The following is an 18,101-nucleotide window of genomic DNA, read 5'->3' on the forward strand; positions in this document are numbered from 1 at the left end:
AGTTATGAAGGGTATCTCCTACAGATTCCCAAGGGCGATTCAGAGTGAATTCTTCTGGATTTCGGTTGAAATAGTTTGATGATTCTGGAAGGAATTCTTCAGAGATTCCAATGAAAATTCTTCTCGGATTCTGATATGAATTGCTCTCGGATTCGAAGAGAATCCTTCTCGGACGCTGATGGGAATTGTGGAGATTTCGTGCTGCTAGGCAAGCGGAAGTCTGCTAGAAAACTGTCACACCAGTCCGTGATGGATGACCACATGCCTTCGACTGCTGTCAATGCCTATCACGATTGCGTTGATTGATATTTTAGTGGCTCTCCGTTATTGTTAATATGAAGCTTACTTCGATGCTTTCAAATCAAAGGCAATTCGCCAAATTTTGAAATGCAAATTTCCTCGCCTATTGTTGAACGCACGTTCATTTCTTATGGGAGTTCAACAATAGCCAAAAACAAATCAACTTACACACTTAACTCATTTCACCGTATTCGGTAAATTTTACCGAAATCTCAACAGCAGAACTGTTCGGTAATTTATTTTACAGATTTTTTGTAATTTTTTCCATTGCTCAACTGTCAAAATCACCGAAAATCAGTTAAATTATTTACCGAACAGTTCTGCTGTTGAGATTTCGGTAAAATTTTACCGAATTCGGCGATTTAATTTAAGTGTGTATATTGGCTTCTCATAATTAACACCAAGGACAAATTCATTGCCACACAATTCCACTCATTTCATTATGATAGGGTGAATGTGGGAGATAATACTTTTGTCTTCAAACTTTTTCAGTATTTCATTATGCTATATATTGGAATTTGATATCACTGCCAACTAACTTTTTAAATCCTAGGGGGCTAATTTTTTTCTAGGAAGGGCTAAGCCCCTCCTAACCCCCCTTATTTACGCTTATACGTACACCCGCCTGGAACGTGAAGCAACAAAAGTTGGACTGGTGGTGAATGCATCGAAGACAGAGTATATGCTAATGCGCTGAACCGAACGCGACATGGCCCGCCTGGTAAGCAGTGCACAATGGGAAAAAATTGACCTTAACTCGAATAAATTCTATATCTCGGTTCGCTGAAATTTTGACACAAATTGTAGAACTTTCTAGGGAATCCGTGTAGAGGTGGTTAAATTCACTGCACGAAGCTGCAAGACCTCGTTTTACTCTAACGCCCCTTATTTGATATGCTTTCCTAAAGACCTTGTTTTTTATGTATTAATTAGAAAATAATAGAACGTAGAGTAAAATGAGCAATATTTTAGCTTCTTCAGTCGTGCGGTGGACAAAAATAACTTCATTCGATTCCCTAGAAAAATCTAGACTAGACTAGTAATGTGAGGTTATTAGTAAGCAATTTGAGGAATATGAGAACGTGGGGTAAAATCAGTGAGATCTCAATTCCAAACATCGTGCAGTAGATAGAGCTCACATAACACGATTTTTGGCTAAATTTGAGGTCAAATGTGTTATGTTTTGTCAATTATTTGTTATTCCGAATTTGACGAATTACATAACAAATATGGGGCATTGTGGTAAAACGAGGTCTTGCAGCTTCGTGCAGTGAACTCAACCACCTCTGCACGATTCCCCAGAAAATTCTATCCTTTATATATCCTTTAGAAGTCTGACCTCAAAATGTTAAGTCTATGGTACTGTAAAGTGTACTAAATAATACTAATATTATGAGATTTCAAATTGAGTATCAATTTTCAAGCTGAAGTTCAATATTGACACCGCACACAACAATGCTGATACTGATACCTAGTCGACGCTTGCTGCTGTTCATACACATGCCGTAGCAGCAAGCAATGATAAAAAACCGACGAGATTTTATCTTGAGATGAGAATTGCCTTTATGTCGATGAATTACCGGCTAGACTAGGGTTTGCACATTATTACATTACATTATTTGTAAAACGAGGCTTGCCGCAGTCAAAGAAAAGTTTTTAATTTAGGTATAAGTTGAAAAAAAAACCGTTGACTGATAAATAATAATTTACAATATCGGTCAACGGTAATTTTTACTGTAACTTGTTCAAATCTTTGGTCCACTGTGTGCGATGTTTTTGAAAACGTAACGCCTGTTTTCCACCCGCCGCTGGTATGCTTTTCTTTCGTTCACCACCCACTGTGTTATCAATTCTATTCTACTTTATATGACTGTCTTGTCAGTCAGTTCCCTGTTGTGTTATCGCAGTGCTTCAAAGACTTCAAATTTTTATTAATGATTCACAAATCTACTCTGTCAAAGTTGCCGATTTTTTTGCACTTTCATCGTTTGTCGCCGTTCCACCGCTCGCAGTATCAAAACACCGGTCGTTTATTGAGCCCAGCTGGATACCGTTGCCTCTCGCAGCACGCTACAATGTCGGAGAACAAATCGCCGCTGCTGGAGCGTGCCAGAAATATTGTGCCTCATCTGGAAGCGCACCGCCACAAGGGTCAGGCTGGCCGAATCGGAGTGGTGGGTGGATCGCTGGAATACACCGGAGCGCCGTATTTTGCGGCCATCAGTGCCCTGAAAGTGGGAGCCGATCTGGTGCACGTATTCTGTCCTCAAGCGGCAGCACAGGTGATTAAATCCTACAGCCCAGAACTGATTGTCCATCCTCTACTGGATTCGAATGATGCCACTATGCAGATTGAGCCCTGGTTGGAACGGTTGCATGTGTTGGTAATTGGCCCCGGGTTAGGTCGGGATCGTCAGATACTGCAAACTGTGTCAGAACTGATAAAGATCTGCCGACAACTGCAGAAACCACTTATTATCGATGCTGACGGACTGTTCCTAATCACCCACGACATCAGCTTGGTGAAGGACTATTACGGTGTGATTTTGACTCCGAATGCCATTGAATTCTGCCGATTGTTCGGTAACGATCGGGATCGCATTATGCAAACACTGGAGAAGCTTGGTCGTGGGGTAACTGTGATCGAGAAGGGTCTAAACGATAGGATCTACGATTCGCTGACGTTGGAAAAGTACGAATGCCCTCAAGGTGGTTCGGGGCGAAGGTGCGGAGGACAGGGTGATTTACTGGCCGGAGCTCTTGCTACGTTCTACTACTGGGCGCTGGAATCTAAGCAGGAGATCAGTCCGGCAATAGTTGCGTGCTTTGCTGCTAGTTATTTAACGAAAAACTGTAATACTTATGCATTTAAGTCCAAAGGCCGCAGCATGACTTGCACAGATATGATCGAGCAAATCCACACTGTGTTCGACGATATATTTGAACATAAAAAAGAGTAGGTTCTAACAAATACAGGCCAATAAACGGAAGATCGTCACCATTTGCTGAAGATTTATTTAAACTAAAAACAGAAAACATTATTTCCATATAAACCTAATTAAAGAAATGTTTTGCAGGATTCGCAACTGAAGCTTGTACATAAAATAGTAAAGCTTTCAAATTTAACTAGAAAATAAAAAAAATCATTTCTATGACATGATACACAACGTATCAATAATTTTAAAAGTCTTTATTTTTATTAGGAATATCGTGTTTGTCGGAATATTAGTGATTTGCAGGAACGAAACACTCAATAAATGTCTTCACGGAGAAATGAAATAATAATAGCTGTAAGCACGGTTTTGGATCTCATACATTGCATTTGGAATAAATACTAGAACTCATAAAGTAATTTATTTGGTTTTAATTTTGAGAAAGTTAAGAATGGCGATCCATTATTTTTAAACCCGTCGGAAACGATAACGAACATATTTGCTGATGGCCCGTTTACATATGAGCTAATTCTAGCGGACAATGCACTATCCGAAAATACTAGCACGAAATTAGCATAATGTAAACGCTTATTAGCGATGACAATTCCTGTTTACATTGTGCTAATATCACGCTAGTATTGTCGTATAGTGCATTGTCCGCTAGAACTAGCCCTTATGTAAACGGGCCATGGAGGAATGAAGAAAATCCATCCAGCGCATTAAATATTTTAAATAAATATCTGTGCACCACCACAGAAACATTTCTTGCCTTAAAAACCCTTACATGCCAAATTTGGTTCCATTTGCTTGATTAGTTTTCGAATTATGCAGAAATTTGTGTTTCATTTGTATGAGAGCCCCCTCTTCCAGAAGAAGAAGGGGTCACGAACCACCACAGAAACATTTCCTGACTTCAAAAACCTTCACATACCAAATATGGTTCCATTTTCTTGATTAGATTATAAGTTATGTGGAAATTTCGATTCCATTAGTATTGGACCCCCCCCTTCTTGTAGAGAGGGGAGGGCTCACGAACTACCACAGAAACATTTCTTGCCTATTATATAAACCACATGCTAAGTTTGGTTCCATTTGCTTGATTAGTTTTCGAATTATGCAGAAATTTATGTTTCATTTGTATGAGAGCCACCCCCCCTCCATAAGGGGGAGGGGTCACGAACCACCACAGAAACATTTCCTGACTTCAAAAACCTTAACATGCTAACTTTGGTTGCATTTGCTTGATTAGTCCTCAAGTTATGCTGATTTATTTTCTATTTATGTGGAAGCCCCCCATTCAGAAGGGGGAGGGGTCTCCAAAAATCATAAGAACCTTCTCGACTCCAAAACGATCTGCATACTATATTTTATGCCGAATGGTTCAGTAGTTTCCGAGTGTATCTGTATAATGATCAGACAGACAGACAGAGATCCATTGTATGTATATAATATATGAGACTATTTTACCCCATATTCCCCTAAAACTAACATACTCTCCAGATAAAATAACACTGCGCTTACCCAACAATATTCTAATCATTCAGATTCAATCAGAAATATGCCGTAAACTGCTTATAACGGCTGCATTCCGTTCATAATACCAAAGTTCTGGGGGAAGTTGGGGGAAAACGTCCAAAAAGTCCTATTAGGAATGGCGTGCCGGACCCGAAATTACCCCCATTCGATTCCTGGGAAAATTTTGTTTCAGAAAAGTTCTTGGTCACAATTTTCGTTCAGCGGCCTTTTGAGTTATTGAATTTTGCCCGAAACATGCAACATTTTCCCCATTGTGAGCGGTTCTCGAGTTATGCGGATACGAACACAGACCATTTCATTTTTATTATATAGAAGATAGAAGAAGAAGACTAGTCGACCCGGCAGACGTTGTCCTGCATAGTAGGCGAAAATGCGCGTTGTGCTCTGCCCATGCGAAATTTCAATACAAATCCTATTTTCAGTTTTTTTACGATTTACTCATATTTACTCGTTCTTCTTCTTCTTCTTACAGGCATTACATCCCCATTACTCGTTATTTCTCCTAAATAAATATCATATAAACCCGTCGGAAACTATAACGGACGTTTCTGCTGAAGGAATAAAGATGATCCATCCTGCCGTTTTGGAGTTAAGCGGATACGAAAACAGACCATTTCATTTTTATTATATAGAAAAGAAGATAGATAAGAGAAGATAGACTAGCAGAACGTACGCTGCGTAGTCATTTTCTGTGTTGATTGCGCCGCCGCACTCTAGATCATTTTTAGCACGGTCGCATTGGGTTTCCTCACAACTCGTCCCAATATTGCATTTTGCCAATTTTCAAATTTTCCCCTTAAAACATGCTAAGAGTAAAATCAGCAGTGATTCAAATCGTTCGGGGCTGGCAGTTTGAATATGAATCTGAATCATGCACTTTCCCAGCAGTGGCTCAAGATTCATTTTTTTTAACAGTTTATTTGTTTATTTTCTATTTTCTGCAGATTTGAACCGTTTTCTGCAGATTTGAACCACGAATGAATCACGAGATCCAAATATTTTTCAATTGTTTTGGTGCATGAATGCGTCATTTTATGTACGGATCAATCCACTTTGCATTTACCGCGCCTTCCTCGGCAGCAACATAATCATTTTATTTAATGGAAAAAAAAATCAAATATGAATAGAACACTGCTGGGGAAGCCTGTGAGTTTGTTCTATTTTGGCTCATATTCAAACTAGAATAGTATTCGAAAATTTGCAACCAAACTGAATCACTACTGATTTCACTCTTACTCTTTGTCCAAGACGAATCGATTGGAGAGAAAATCTTGCAGATCGGCCAGCCAGTTCGTGAGTTATATTGCCTCAAAGGAAATGAAAACTCATTTTTATGTATAGACAAGGCGAATCTTCCCGATCTTGCTCGGGTTGTTTTTTTTGACCTGTCATTATTATTGCAGCGTCGTACTCTAGATTGATTTCGGTTCGAGTTTAATAATTTTCTTCAGAATTTACGAAAACCTAGTATTTTGCAAATTTCTTTTGCAAAGAAATCTTGCAAATCAGTCCACGCGTTCGTGAGTTATATTGCCTCAAAGGAAATGCTAACTCATTTTTATATATAGAGATGGTATTGATGATGTAAACATGGCCTCCTCCAGACCCTCTTGTGTCCCTTGCAAGAAAATCTGAAAAAGGAATTCCGAAAAATACAGTTTTCCTCATCCAGATTGGAATTCTATCAGATATTTTTGAAGGCATCTATATGACTTGGATGACCTTTGTTTTTTGGAAAAGTATTGGACTTGCTCGTCAGCAACGCATTTTTTTTTATAATTATCTAATACAAGCATTTATCTCTTAAACTAGGTGTTCCGTCTTCTCTTAACACAATCATCCTTATTTGCTATGATACATTTTTATTTATTATTAATACATTTCAATTGCCTCTGGCAGTGGTTGTGGTTGAATTGAACCATGTAGGAAATTCAATGTTTCAAACTTAAACTAAACTTAGCCTAATCTTCTTATATATAAAAATGAAATGGTCTGTGTTCGTATCCGCATAACTCGAAAACGGCTGGATGGATTTTTTTCATTTCTTCAGCAGAAACATTTGTTATAGTTTCCGACGGGTTTATATGATATTTTCTAATGCGAAAATTACGAGTAAAGTTGAGCAAATCGTGAAAAACTAAAATAAAGATTCGTATGGGAATTTCACATGGGCATTTACGCCTACTATGCAGGACAACGTCTGCCGGGTCGACTAGTTAATACTAACGATTGCAATGATTTTTATCTAAAATCGGAAATTATTTTGTTGTACAGTTGTTGTAATGTTACCAGGGAGGCAACGTCAGAATCATTCAGCAACAACATGGCTGGTCTAAAAATGTTATATACACCTTCACTATGTTTTTAAAAAGTTAATTTACAGATTATGGATTGACTGTACTTTTTAATTATATTTATCAAATGGCTACTCAGTTTTTCATTTTTCCAACGATTTCATTATATACCCGACGTTTCGACACGGGGATTTTATATTTTTCAAGGGGAAAATATTTTTGTTGTTTGTCGTCGTTTGTTTAGTCTAACTTGCACCGTCTGCGTCTGTTTGTCTAATGGTCCGTACATGATTTCGAAAGCACTGTTATCATTTTTTTTAGCTACTAGCTAGGTAGAAGCAAAAATGTTATACAACTTGGGCCACAGTATGTTGGGAACACCAGCTCTTACAGGTAATCTATCAGATTTTTTTAGAGATTGAAATTCATCAATTATAGAATCAAACCTACATGTCAAAAACTGTCAAATGTTTTCTTTAAATATGTCAAGAAGAGAAACTCCAGTCGAATATCCTTCAGATGTTGGCAAATAAAATTCGTAACCCTTAACAACTGATGAGTGGTTGAATGCCCATGGCGAAAACCAAACTGCTCATCAGCAAAAATAGAATTGTCATTCATATGCACCATTATTCTAATCATAATAATATTTTCAAACAGTTTGCTTGTTGAAGAAAGCAAACTGATTGGGAGATAACTAGAAGCCTTGTCCGATTTCTGTCCGGTTTCAAATATGGAACATTTGTTTCAAAATAATCAAAGAGGATAAAGAGCTATAGTGTGTGTATAGTGAGAATAAGAAAAACAAATTGATGTTACAATTAATTGCATATTATTCGGCAACTCGGCCGTACGAAAACCATTTTTTTGTTAAATATCTTGGCTGTGCATATGCACTGCATATGTTTCGAAATGGACAAATTGATATGAAATTTGCGAAAAAGAATCCACGTATCTTGGAGGGACTCGAACCTTCAACCTTCTACTCTCTAGATAGGCGTGATAAGCCCTACACAACAAGACCACTTAAAGGTCACGTTTGCGGAAAAGCCTTCAGAATCCGAGTACCAACCTCCACCGCGATTAGCTCTTTTTTGCAAATTGAATATCTTTCTCCACATGTGCTTTACTGTTGTATATTCACAGTCAAGCGAGTGCACATTGTTTATTAAACGAGAGGATCGCACTCCATGCCCCCCAGCAACGGGCTGGGCGGGATGGTATAGAATGCGAATCAATCGCACTCTGCTGTGCCAAAGGCTTGCTTGGCTAAAGCATTTGATGAGTTTGATTGCTTTACGTAAGCGGTCGCGTGTACTCTTACGTAAGCCAATCAAATAATATGATATATACATAATATAATCTGTAACAGTATGGTTTTGGCCTCCTGAACAAAATTGTAGAAGACGGAAGCTTTCTAGATCATCTTCTTCTTCTTATTGGCATTACATCCCCACACTGGGACAGAGTCGCCTCGCAGCTTAGTGTTTCATTAAGCACTTCCACAGTTATTAACTGCGAGGTTTCTAAGCCAGGTTACCATTTTTGCATTCGTATATCATGAGGCTAGCACGATGATACTTTTATGCCCAGGGAAGTCGAGACAATTTCCAATCCGAAAATTGCCTAGTCCGGCACCGGGAATCGAACCCAGCCACCCTCAGCATGGTCTTGCTTTGTAGCCGCGCGTCTTACCGCACGGCTAAGGAGGGCCCCTTTCTAGATCATACGGATTCCGAAATATTTGACCCAACGAGTATTACCAAATACACCAGCGCCGCCAAGCGGACGAAATCCTAAAAAATATGATCTTTGACAGTATGGTTTTGGCCTCCTGAACAAAATTGTAGAAGACGACAACTTTCTAAATCTTACGGATTCCGAAATATTTGACCCAGCGATCTTTCTCATATACACTAGCGCCGCCAAGCGGACGAGTTCCGAAATAATATGATCTGCGGCAGCATGATTTTGGCTCCTGAACAAAATTGTAGAAGACGGCAGCTTTCTAAATCTTGCGAATTCCGAAATATTTGACCCAACGAGTATACCCATATACACTAGCGTTGCCAAGCGGACGAGTTCCAAAATAATATGATCTTCGACAGTATGGTTTTGGCCTCCTGAACAAAATTGTAAAAGACGGAAGCTTTCTAGATCTTACGGATTCCGCGAGTATTCCCATATACACTAGCGCCACCAAGCGGACGAGTTCCGAAATAATATAATCTGCAACAGTATGGTTTTGGCCTCCTGAACAAAATTGTAGAAGACGGAAGCTTTCTAGATCATACGGATTCCGAAATATTTGATCCAACGAGTATTACCAAATACACCAGCGCCGCCAAGCGGACGAAATCCTAAAAAATATGATCTTCGACAGTATGGTTTTGCCCTCCTGAACAAAATAGTAAAAGACGACAGCTTTCTAAATCTTACAGATTCCGAAATATTTGACCCAGCGATCTTTCTCATATACACTAGCGCCGCCAAGTGGACGAGTCCCCAAAAAATATGATCTGCGACAGTATGGTTTTGACCTCCTGAACAAAATTGTAGAAGACGGCAGCTTTTTGAATCTTACGGATTCCGAAATATTTGACCCAGCGATCTTTCTCATATACACTAGCGCCGCCAAGTGGACGAGTCCCCAAAAATATGATCTGCGACAGTATGGTTTTGGCCTCCTGAACCAAATTGTAGAAGACGACAGCTTTCTAAATCTCTCGTATTTCGAAATATTTGACCCAGCGATCTTTCTCATGTACACTAGCGCCGCTAAGCGGACGAGTTCCGAAATAATATGATCTGCGACAGTATGGTTCTACACTCCTGAACAAGATTGTAGAAGACGGCAGCTTTCCAAATCCTACAGATTCCGAAATATTTGACCCAACGGGCATTCCCATATACACTAGCGCCGCCAAGCGGACGAGTTCCGAAATAATATGATTTTCGACACTATGGTTTTACACTCCTGAAAAAGATTGTAGAAGACGGCAGCTTTCTAAATCTTACAGATTTCGAAATATTTGACCCAGCGATCTTTCTCATATACACTAGCGCCGTCAAGCGGACGTGTTCCGAAATAATATAATCAGCGACAGTATGGTGCTGGCCTCCTGAACAAAATTGTAGAAGACGGCAACTTTCTAAATCTCACGGATTTCGAAATATCTTACTAATATTAGCATGATCATCAAGCTGGTGAGCACCAACTAAGCAATTTGTATGAAAATCACGACTGTATGACATCACTGCTCTGAAGTTTGGAGGTCCACAGAAGGCATTTTTGGTCCGATCGGAGGTCTTAACATCTCAGACAAATCTTGATGTGAGTCCCTAAATTGTTCAAATTGGTTCATTAACGGCTGAGATATAGCGATTTGACAATAGCGTTCCGACTGTTTGGGTGGCACGGTCGAGGATGTTAACTGCTCACATTCGCCGTCATACCAGTCGTTTATCTGATACGGGAGCACCGTGCCCAGTGCAGCAGTTGCGATGCTACCAATGGCGGATCGAATATCTCTCTGCGCGTATCCTTGGGCTAGTCTACCGTTTTGTAGCCGCCCAATGTTAAGCCGCGGCGTTCGACTTAGACGCGTGTTGTACACCATCGAGAGTTTTGAGCGCAGGCATACTGCAAGAGGGTACCCTATACAAAACATAAAACTTACTTTTGAATTACGACTTTGAAACAAAACAAAATTTGCTGGAATAGATGCGGTTCCGTTTTATCTGATTCCACCAGAGATAAAAAATAAGCTGTTTAAAATAAGACTGAAAAGCGTAGTAAACCATTTTCAAAATGATTTAAGGAATTAGGTACATGTTAAGATTCAAATATCTCACTTTCAAATACTTGTCATTGAATGAATAGCAGCTTATGTTATTGTTTAAGCTTTGGAGAGCAGAAAAGTCAAAAAGTAGTGAGTTTGTGAATTAAATTAGCCAGATTAGGCTTGCTAACTATTAATGGTCTCGTAGAAGCTGTTATCTGCCATCGTTCAACGGATTACTCCCTGATCCAGATCTGACACGGGATAGGCATCCGAGTAGATTGCTTTCATTATTGCTCTGGAGCAGCATCATTTTTCACACAATACACGTGGTTCAGGCTTCCGGTAACCGTAGCAGGGCAAGGGCATGAATCCAACAAAAATAGACCGTCAACCAGGTCGGTGCTTGAATGTGAAGATAGAAAAGCATTGGAGATTATCAGTTATGACATTTATTGACGCGCTTTACCTTGCTCTGCAATTCAGCTCGCTTCGTTTAGGAACCTGCTGAAGCTTGGTGAAAAGAGTGTGACATGAACGACGCTTGGCACGATGGATTACCTTCGTTAGCCCAGAGAACTGGAAGCTTGTTATCTAAAATACATTTTGCTGTGGCTGTTATTTCCGCTGATTTAGATCTTTCCAAGCACGTAAATCCATGACAGCATGGTGGAAAAATGTGGCTTGAAATTGAAGGCGCTTTCGACGGATGAGAAATATTCTACAACTAAACAGTGTTGGAAAACTATACTGGCCTGAACAATATTTAATTGTGAGTTCTAGCAATTGATAATGATGGTCCTGTTTGGATCAGATGATTCATGTGATTTGAGCAAGACCATAAAGGCAAACATCTAAACAACATACTATATTGGCGCCGCAGGCACGACTGTCTCTTATTGGTAAGGCAGCGCTAGTATATGAAAGATAAAAAATCATAATTGAGGTAAATATCCATCAGTGGAAATCTCAACAAGTGGCTGAATAAAATGAATTTTTAAGAGAGGTAATAAGATACCCCTTTTTATTTGGCTGTAAGCTACATATATACCTAATCCTTTCAACATCCGCTGAAGACATTCACATTCAAAGAAAAGTCCCTTGATTACTTACTCTGATTGGATGGAAGAGGAAAACTTGGCACAATTTTTTTTACAACTGGAATTTCCCACAGGAATCCGGCTCTTGGGATTCTGTGCAGGAAGGAGCAAAATGAAAGCTCATCTTTCATGCAAAATGGAATGTTTCGTTCCAATAAAGAAAATTGAAGTAAGCAAATTCGATAAGAACCTTCGTTGAGGATGCGGTATTTAACGGCATATCCTGATTGATCGTTTTGACTTTTATCAAAAAATATTAAATTGACTATAATATATACATGAATAATTCGTCGTACTACGTTACGTATTTAGTGAGCTGTCCCAAGTAAATTTGACATACTGATTCTAACTTTACAAAGGGGAAACAAAAGAAAAAATAGAATCACCCACTTTACTTGAATGATGAATACATTATATAATAAAAATAGTAGAACTTCAGGAAAAAAATGCGATGATTCAAAATGCTTTTTGTCATGCGCTGCCATAAACTGATAAAACAAAGATTCAAAGCTGAAACATTAAGCATCTACACCAGAGGATTAAAACTTTGACCCTGCGTGGAATCTTTGGCATGTTCAATTGGAAAGAAAAACAACGAACGAAACGCGTTACACAGGGGAATTGGGAATCGTCAAGCTTCATCACAGTAGAGTTTTCGCGATTCGAAAAAAGAAAGTCAAACAGCACGTGACCTTTTAGCGCCTTCAAACACGGTGGGTAATCGTGAAGCTGTGTGTCCCACAGGGATAACTGCCAGTGCCTTGCCATCAGGTTTGGGCTCGGGCTAAGATGATGTAACGCAAAAATTGACTATTACCAAACCACTCCCCCGTATGTCACATTTTTTTTAGCTTGGATCCCGAAAATCAGTTATCAGTCGTCACTTTTTCCAAGTATGATATCATTTGTGCATGAGCCCTAAGGACACCAGCAGATAAGCTCGTTTGCGAAATTGAAATATGATAAGCTTTCATTAATGCTATCATTCATTCTTTTTTTTTCCTTTTCGTTATCAATTTGAACGTTCGACATCATTGAATGTCGTTCGACGAAAGCGATCACGAAGTGTCTATAACACCTACGTCGCTCTTTCGGGGTGATTTCATATTTGTACCTTTCTGACTGTCGATAGGAGGATTTCATTCCTTGTGATTGATGAATGATATCGTTATGAACTGTCCGTTGCAGCATTTTCGTAAATTTGGAGAAATGAGAGCGTTTTGATTCTATTACTTCATGAATATTTTAATAATAGAGCCAGAACGCAGTTGTATTATCGTGATTTTTTTTTATAGTTTGGACTCAGCTTACCCACTGACTGGCATTACAAAATTTGTGCGTTTCATGATAAAATGCTTAGGTAGACAGGACGTTGAGAATTTTTCTGAGTGATGGAACTCGACGTCTCCGAAACTGGGTTTGTACTTTTTGTTTCGGTGAGACAAAAATAAGCGATTTTTGTTTCGAAGGCGAATCTGAAGGAGAAACCAAAATTGTGTCTACTTGATGAATTTTTATTTTTGCAATATTCCTGATCATAAAGAGTAAAATCAGCAGAGATTGAAATCGTTCGGGGTATTAAACGGGGCATATTCGTTCGGGGTATATAAACTGTAAACCAGGTATTATGCTCAGAAATATCAAAAAATCTATTATAGCATTCATGTGTGTGTTATAATGAAAAACCAGCATCAGAACAGTAGTACATATTGCTGAATTAGCTTGGGTAAGTGTTCAAATAGTTCGAATAGCGTGCCGTAATAAATTGAATAGTTTGATGGCCATGACATCAGAATTTTCCAAAGCCAAGTTAATCTATCGTTTCAAGGCTTGTTAAGCTATGCAATGTGGCAGGGTAACATGGAATATGATTGTTCTTTGCAGCAACATGATTTGTTGGAAACAAATATTTTAAGCTCTTTTTAGTGGAATGTATTCAACCGTCTAAGACGAGTTAAATATTCTCCATTTAATTCCACCAATTATTTCGATATCTTTGCAGATACGTATTTAGACCACAACTGTGTGGTCGTCTTCAGTGTCTCGTACTTGACTCGACTTTGATGATTTGTTGCTACAGATTAATCATATTGATCCCCATTTTCGTCATTGCAAAAAATAGTGTGTGCAACTCGTTGCAAAACTCGATTTTTTCAGCACTTGTAGTGTTTATCCGTACAACTCGTGCTGAAAAAATCATCTTTTTGCAACTAGATCAATCTACTATTTTGTAACTAGTTATACAAATTACTATTTTCGTTCCATCATTCTTACGCTTCACTCACTTTTCTTGAAAATTTTCGGTGTGCAATTATAACATTTTTATGATCGCAACTCTTTTCGAACCCAGAACACCAACAAAAATGGCACTGGATTTCGCTCACTCTAGCCACACCACCACGTCTACCGCTTATTGAGGAAAGGTTATTTGTTTCATAAACGCTACTCTTGGTAAGGGCACGAAAATAAAGAAAGAAGTGAGGAAACGAGTAAATCAACTTTTCGCTGCACTGACAGCGAGGGAAAAATAGTTATCTCTCATCAGGCCTTTTTTCTTTCTCGCAAAATCATTTCTCGGCGAAAATATACGTGAGTGCTTGTGAGATTGAGTGAGCAATGAACATTAATCCCTGCTCCGGAGTAATTTCATTTTCCCTATTTTTAAATTTATTAAATTCGATAATAAAATGTGTTCACACTAAACTCGCGAACTATTCTTGATGACGGTGCACCAAAGTTTGGAACCCTCACAATGGGAACTTGGGGCGGACAATTCGACCGGTTTATACAATTTTACACGCGACGGAACTTCTTGTATTTCGGATACCAAAATCAACTACGATGTGATTTCTTTGACCTCTATATTCATACTGGTTTGTTCACAAAAAACGATGAATTTAATTATCCAAATATGTATTTGTGGCAAAAGGGGAAAGGAAATAGCAAACGCAAATTTACATATATTCATTTAATTCATTTTGTTTGAAACTTGGTTTTTTTGTGAATTCAAATTGGGAGTTACAAGTTCAGATGACTTAACTTAACTAAGAACATTCCGGGCCACGTTGAACCAGTGGGGTTCAACTACCCTAGTTGATGCGATTCGTTGTCTTCGATGGCATGACCGTTCTGAATAACATCTTGCTCCTTCTCGATTGGCAACGGACAGATCTCCGATACAGCTCGCTTATAGAGACCACGACAAGTTCGTACCACGACGACACGTACTAATCCGTCAGGCCCAATGAATGTCTCAGAGACTTGTCCCAGGGGCCAAGTAAACGGAGGATAGTTTTCCTGCTTAAGAAGTACGATCATTCCAGGTTCGATGTTTTTTGTCGCTTTCCTCCACTTTGAACGCTGGTGGAGAAAGCTCAAGTAGTCTCTGGACCAGCATTTCCAAAAATTTTGGACGGCTCGACGCATTTCCTGGAGACGGGAAAGTCTGGATACGGTGACATTCGATACATCGGGCTCCGATATCGAAAACATTGGCTCCCCGATAATAAAATGTCCAGGCGTTAACACAGAGAGGTCGTCAGGATGATCCGTAAGGGGTGTGAGAGGCCGGGAGTTGAGGATGCTTTCTATATGTGCAGCAGCAGTTGTTAGCTCGTCGACCGTATACGATGAACTACCGAAGATTCGTCGAAAGTGGTATTTGAATGATTTCACCCCGGCCTCCCACAATCCCCCGAAGTGTGGAGATCGTGCCGGGATGAATTTGAATGTGATCCCCGAATCAAGGCAGTATTTGTTCCATTCGGCAGTATCAAACTGCTGCTTGTACCGACGTCGGAGCTCGCGCATTTCCCGATCAGCCCCGACGAATGCTGTAGCGTTGTCGCACCGGAGCTCGATTAACCGACCGCGTCGGGCTACGAACCGCTTTATCGCATTTATACACGCACTGGACGATAGATCGGGAACGATTTCAACGTGTACGGCCTTCACCGACAGGCACACAAACACTGCGACGTACATTTTGACGCTAGCCCCGCCCACATCCAACGCGCGCACATTAAACGGCCCGCAATAATCCAGCCCAGACTTAGAGAATACACGAGCAGGAGTTACTCGTACTGATGGAAGAGGTGCCATTTGTTGATTTATACTTGATGGTGAGCAGCGAAAACAAGTCACACAAGCCCGAACAATCCGACGCACAAGTTGCCTTCCTTGTATTGGCCAAAATCGTTGTCGTAACGTTGATAATAATAAAGATGGACCCGAGTGTGCGGTCCGCAGATGAAGAGAGCGAGCAATCAACCAACTCAAACGATGTTTTGCAGGTAGCACTAAGGGAAACCTTGTGTCATACGGCCCTTCTTTATTGTTCAAACGGCTGTTAAGGCGAACCAAGCTGTTGTTGTCGAGAAAAACGTTAAGATTCTTGAATGGTGAGTGGGAGTCATAGACGACATTCTTGTCCGGTTGCAGCTTGTTTAGCATTAGTTGTCGAATTTCGTTGGTGAAAGATGTAGCTTGTGCCTGGTAGATGATTGATTTTAAAGCACCTTCTATTTCACTATGATCTAGCTTGCCAATAACTCGTTCCTCCACCCGACTTCGAACGTTGAAGCAAAACCTCCTGCACCAGGCGACCACCTTCAATAATTTTCCCAATTCGGAAAATTTAGAAAAAATCGAATCGTCGACCTCTTCTACGCAGCTTAAAGAAATGACTTGTCGCCTTTCACTCTCCATATCCGAATTTTTTGTCGCAATGTTAGAGAAGGAATTAGGCCAGTATAAAGCTGGTTTCGCGAGAAATTGTGGCCCATGCCACCATAGATTATCATTTAAAATTTGACTGGGGCGAACTCCTCGAGATACTCGGTCAGCTGGGTTTTGTTCAGACGGAACATGTCTCCATTGACATCCTTTAGTGAGGCGTTGTACTTCGGAGATGCGGTTGGATACAAACACCTTCCAATCGGTCGGTGGTGCACGAAGCCAGTATAATACTACCGTAGAATCCGTCCAATACGTAACTAATCCAGTGAAGTCCGATGTCATTCGTAATTTGTGTACCAGTTGGCTACCTAATACTGCCGCACTCAACTCTAGTCGTGGTATGGACAATCCGCGCAAAGGGGCGACTCGAGACTTCGTAATTAAAAGGTGGCTGATGATTTGCTTGCTTGAATCTGGACCCACTACATACACACAACAACCGTAACCTTTTTCAGAAGCGTCACAAAAACAATGAAGATGATAGTTGCGATCGACGTTCGACAAAACCCGACGAGGAATGGAAAGATGGTGTAGCAGTTTTATCTCGCTTCTAAAGTTGAGCCACCAGGCGTTCTCTTCCTTCGGAAGTTCTTCATCCCATGGTATATTTTTCGCCCAAAGTCGCTGAACGAAAGTTTTGGCGCTGATAACCACCGACCCAAGGAGACCAAGTGGGTCAAACAATTGCGCGGTTTCAGATACTACAATGCGTTTTGTTACCTTGGAGATCTCTGGAATTGGCGGAATCCTGAACTCAAAATAGTCGGCTGTTGGATTCCACAGAAGTCCCAGGGCGGTAACCGTCGAACGACAAATTTCCATTTTCGGAGCATTTTCCCACAGATCGGTTGGAATGTATTTCAAAACATCTGGATTATTGCTACTCCACTTGCGTAACGAAAATCCCCCTGCACCAAGCAGTTCTCGAAGTTGACGACAAGTTTCAGCAGCTTCATCGCGGTCATCACTTCCCGCTAACACGTCGTCTACGTAGATTCGTTTCTTCACAACCACCGAAGCTAGGGGGTATTTGTGACCCTCGTCCTCAGTAAGCTTCACGAGCACTCTTGCTGCTTGATATGGTGAGCAAGCTAATCCATAAGTCACAGTTTTTAACTGATATATTTGCAGCGGCATTGAGGGATCTCTCCGCCAGATGATCTTCAAAAACCGGCGGTCATCGGGATGCACCCACATTTGGCGGAACATTTTTTCCGCGTCCGCAGTGAAAACGTACTGTGGCATTCGAAAATTGATTAGATGAATCAGCAGAGGTGGTTGGACAGTGGGACCAGTATGTAGAATGTCGTTCAGAGAAAGGACGCCAGAACCCTTGCTGCTGGCATCGAAGACAATGCGTGTTTTGGTTGTGCTGCTTTCTGGACGGTGGACAGCATGATGAGGGAGAAAATATTGTGG

The 18,101-nt window shown here is 40.3% G+C and overlaps 1 protein-coding gene across 1 annotated transcript; it reads left to right on the forward strand.

Moving 5' to 3' along the window:
• Nucleotides 1–2,128: 2,128 nt before the first annotated feature.
• On the forward strand, nt 2,129–3,301 carry LOC134224281 (ATP-dependent (S)-NAD(P)H-hydrate dehydratase). Its single transcript, XM_062703616.1, has one exon. The coding sequence runs from the start codon at nt 2,235–2,237 to the stop codon at nt 3,258–3,260; it is 1,026 nt and encodes a 341-aa protein (XP_062559600.1). The 5' UTR covers nt 2,129–2,234; the 3' UTR covers nt 3,261–3,301.
• Nucleotides 3,302–18,101: the final 14,800 nt, after the last annotated feature.

This window comes from Armigeres subalbatus, chromosome 3 (genome assembly GCF_024139115.2).
Source record: "Armigeres subalbatus isolate Guangzhou_Male chromosome 3, GZ_Asu_2, whole genome shotgun sequence".
NCBI lineage: Eukaryota > Metazoa > Arthropoda > Insecta > Diptera > Culicidae > Armigeres > Armigeres subalbatus.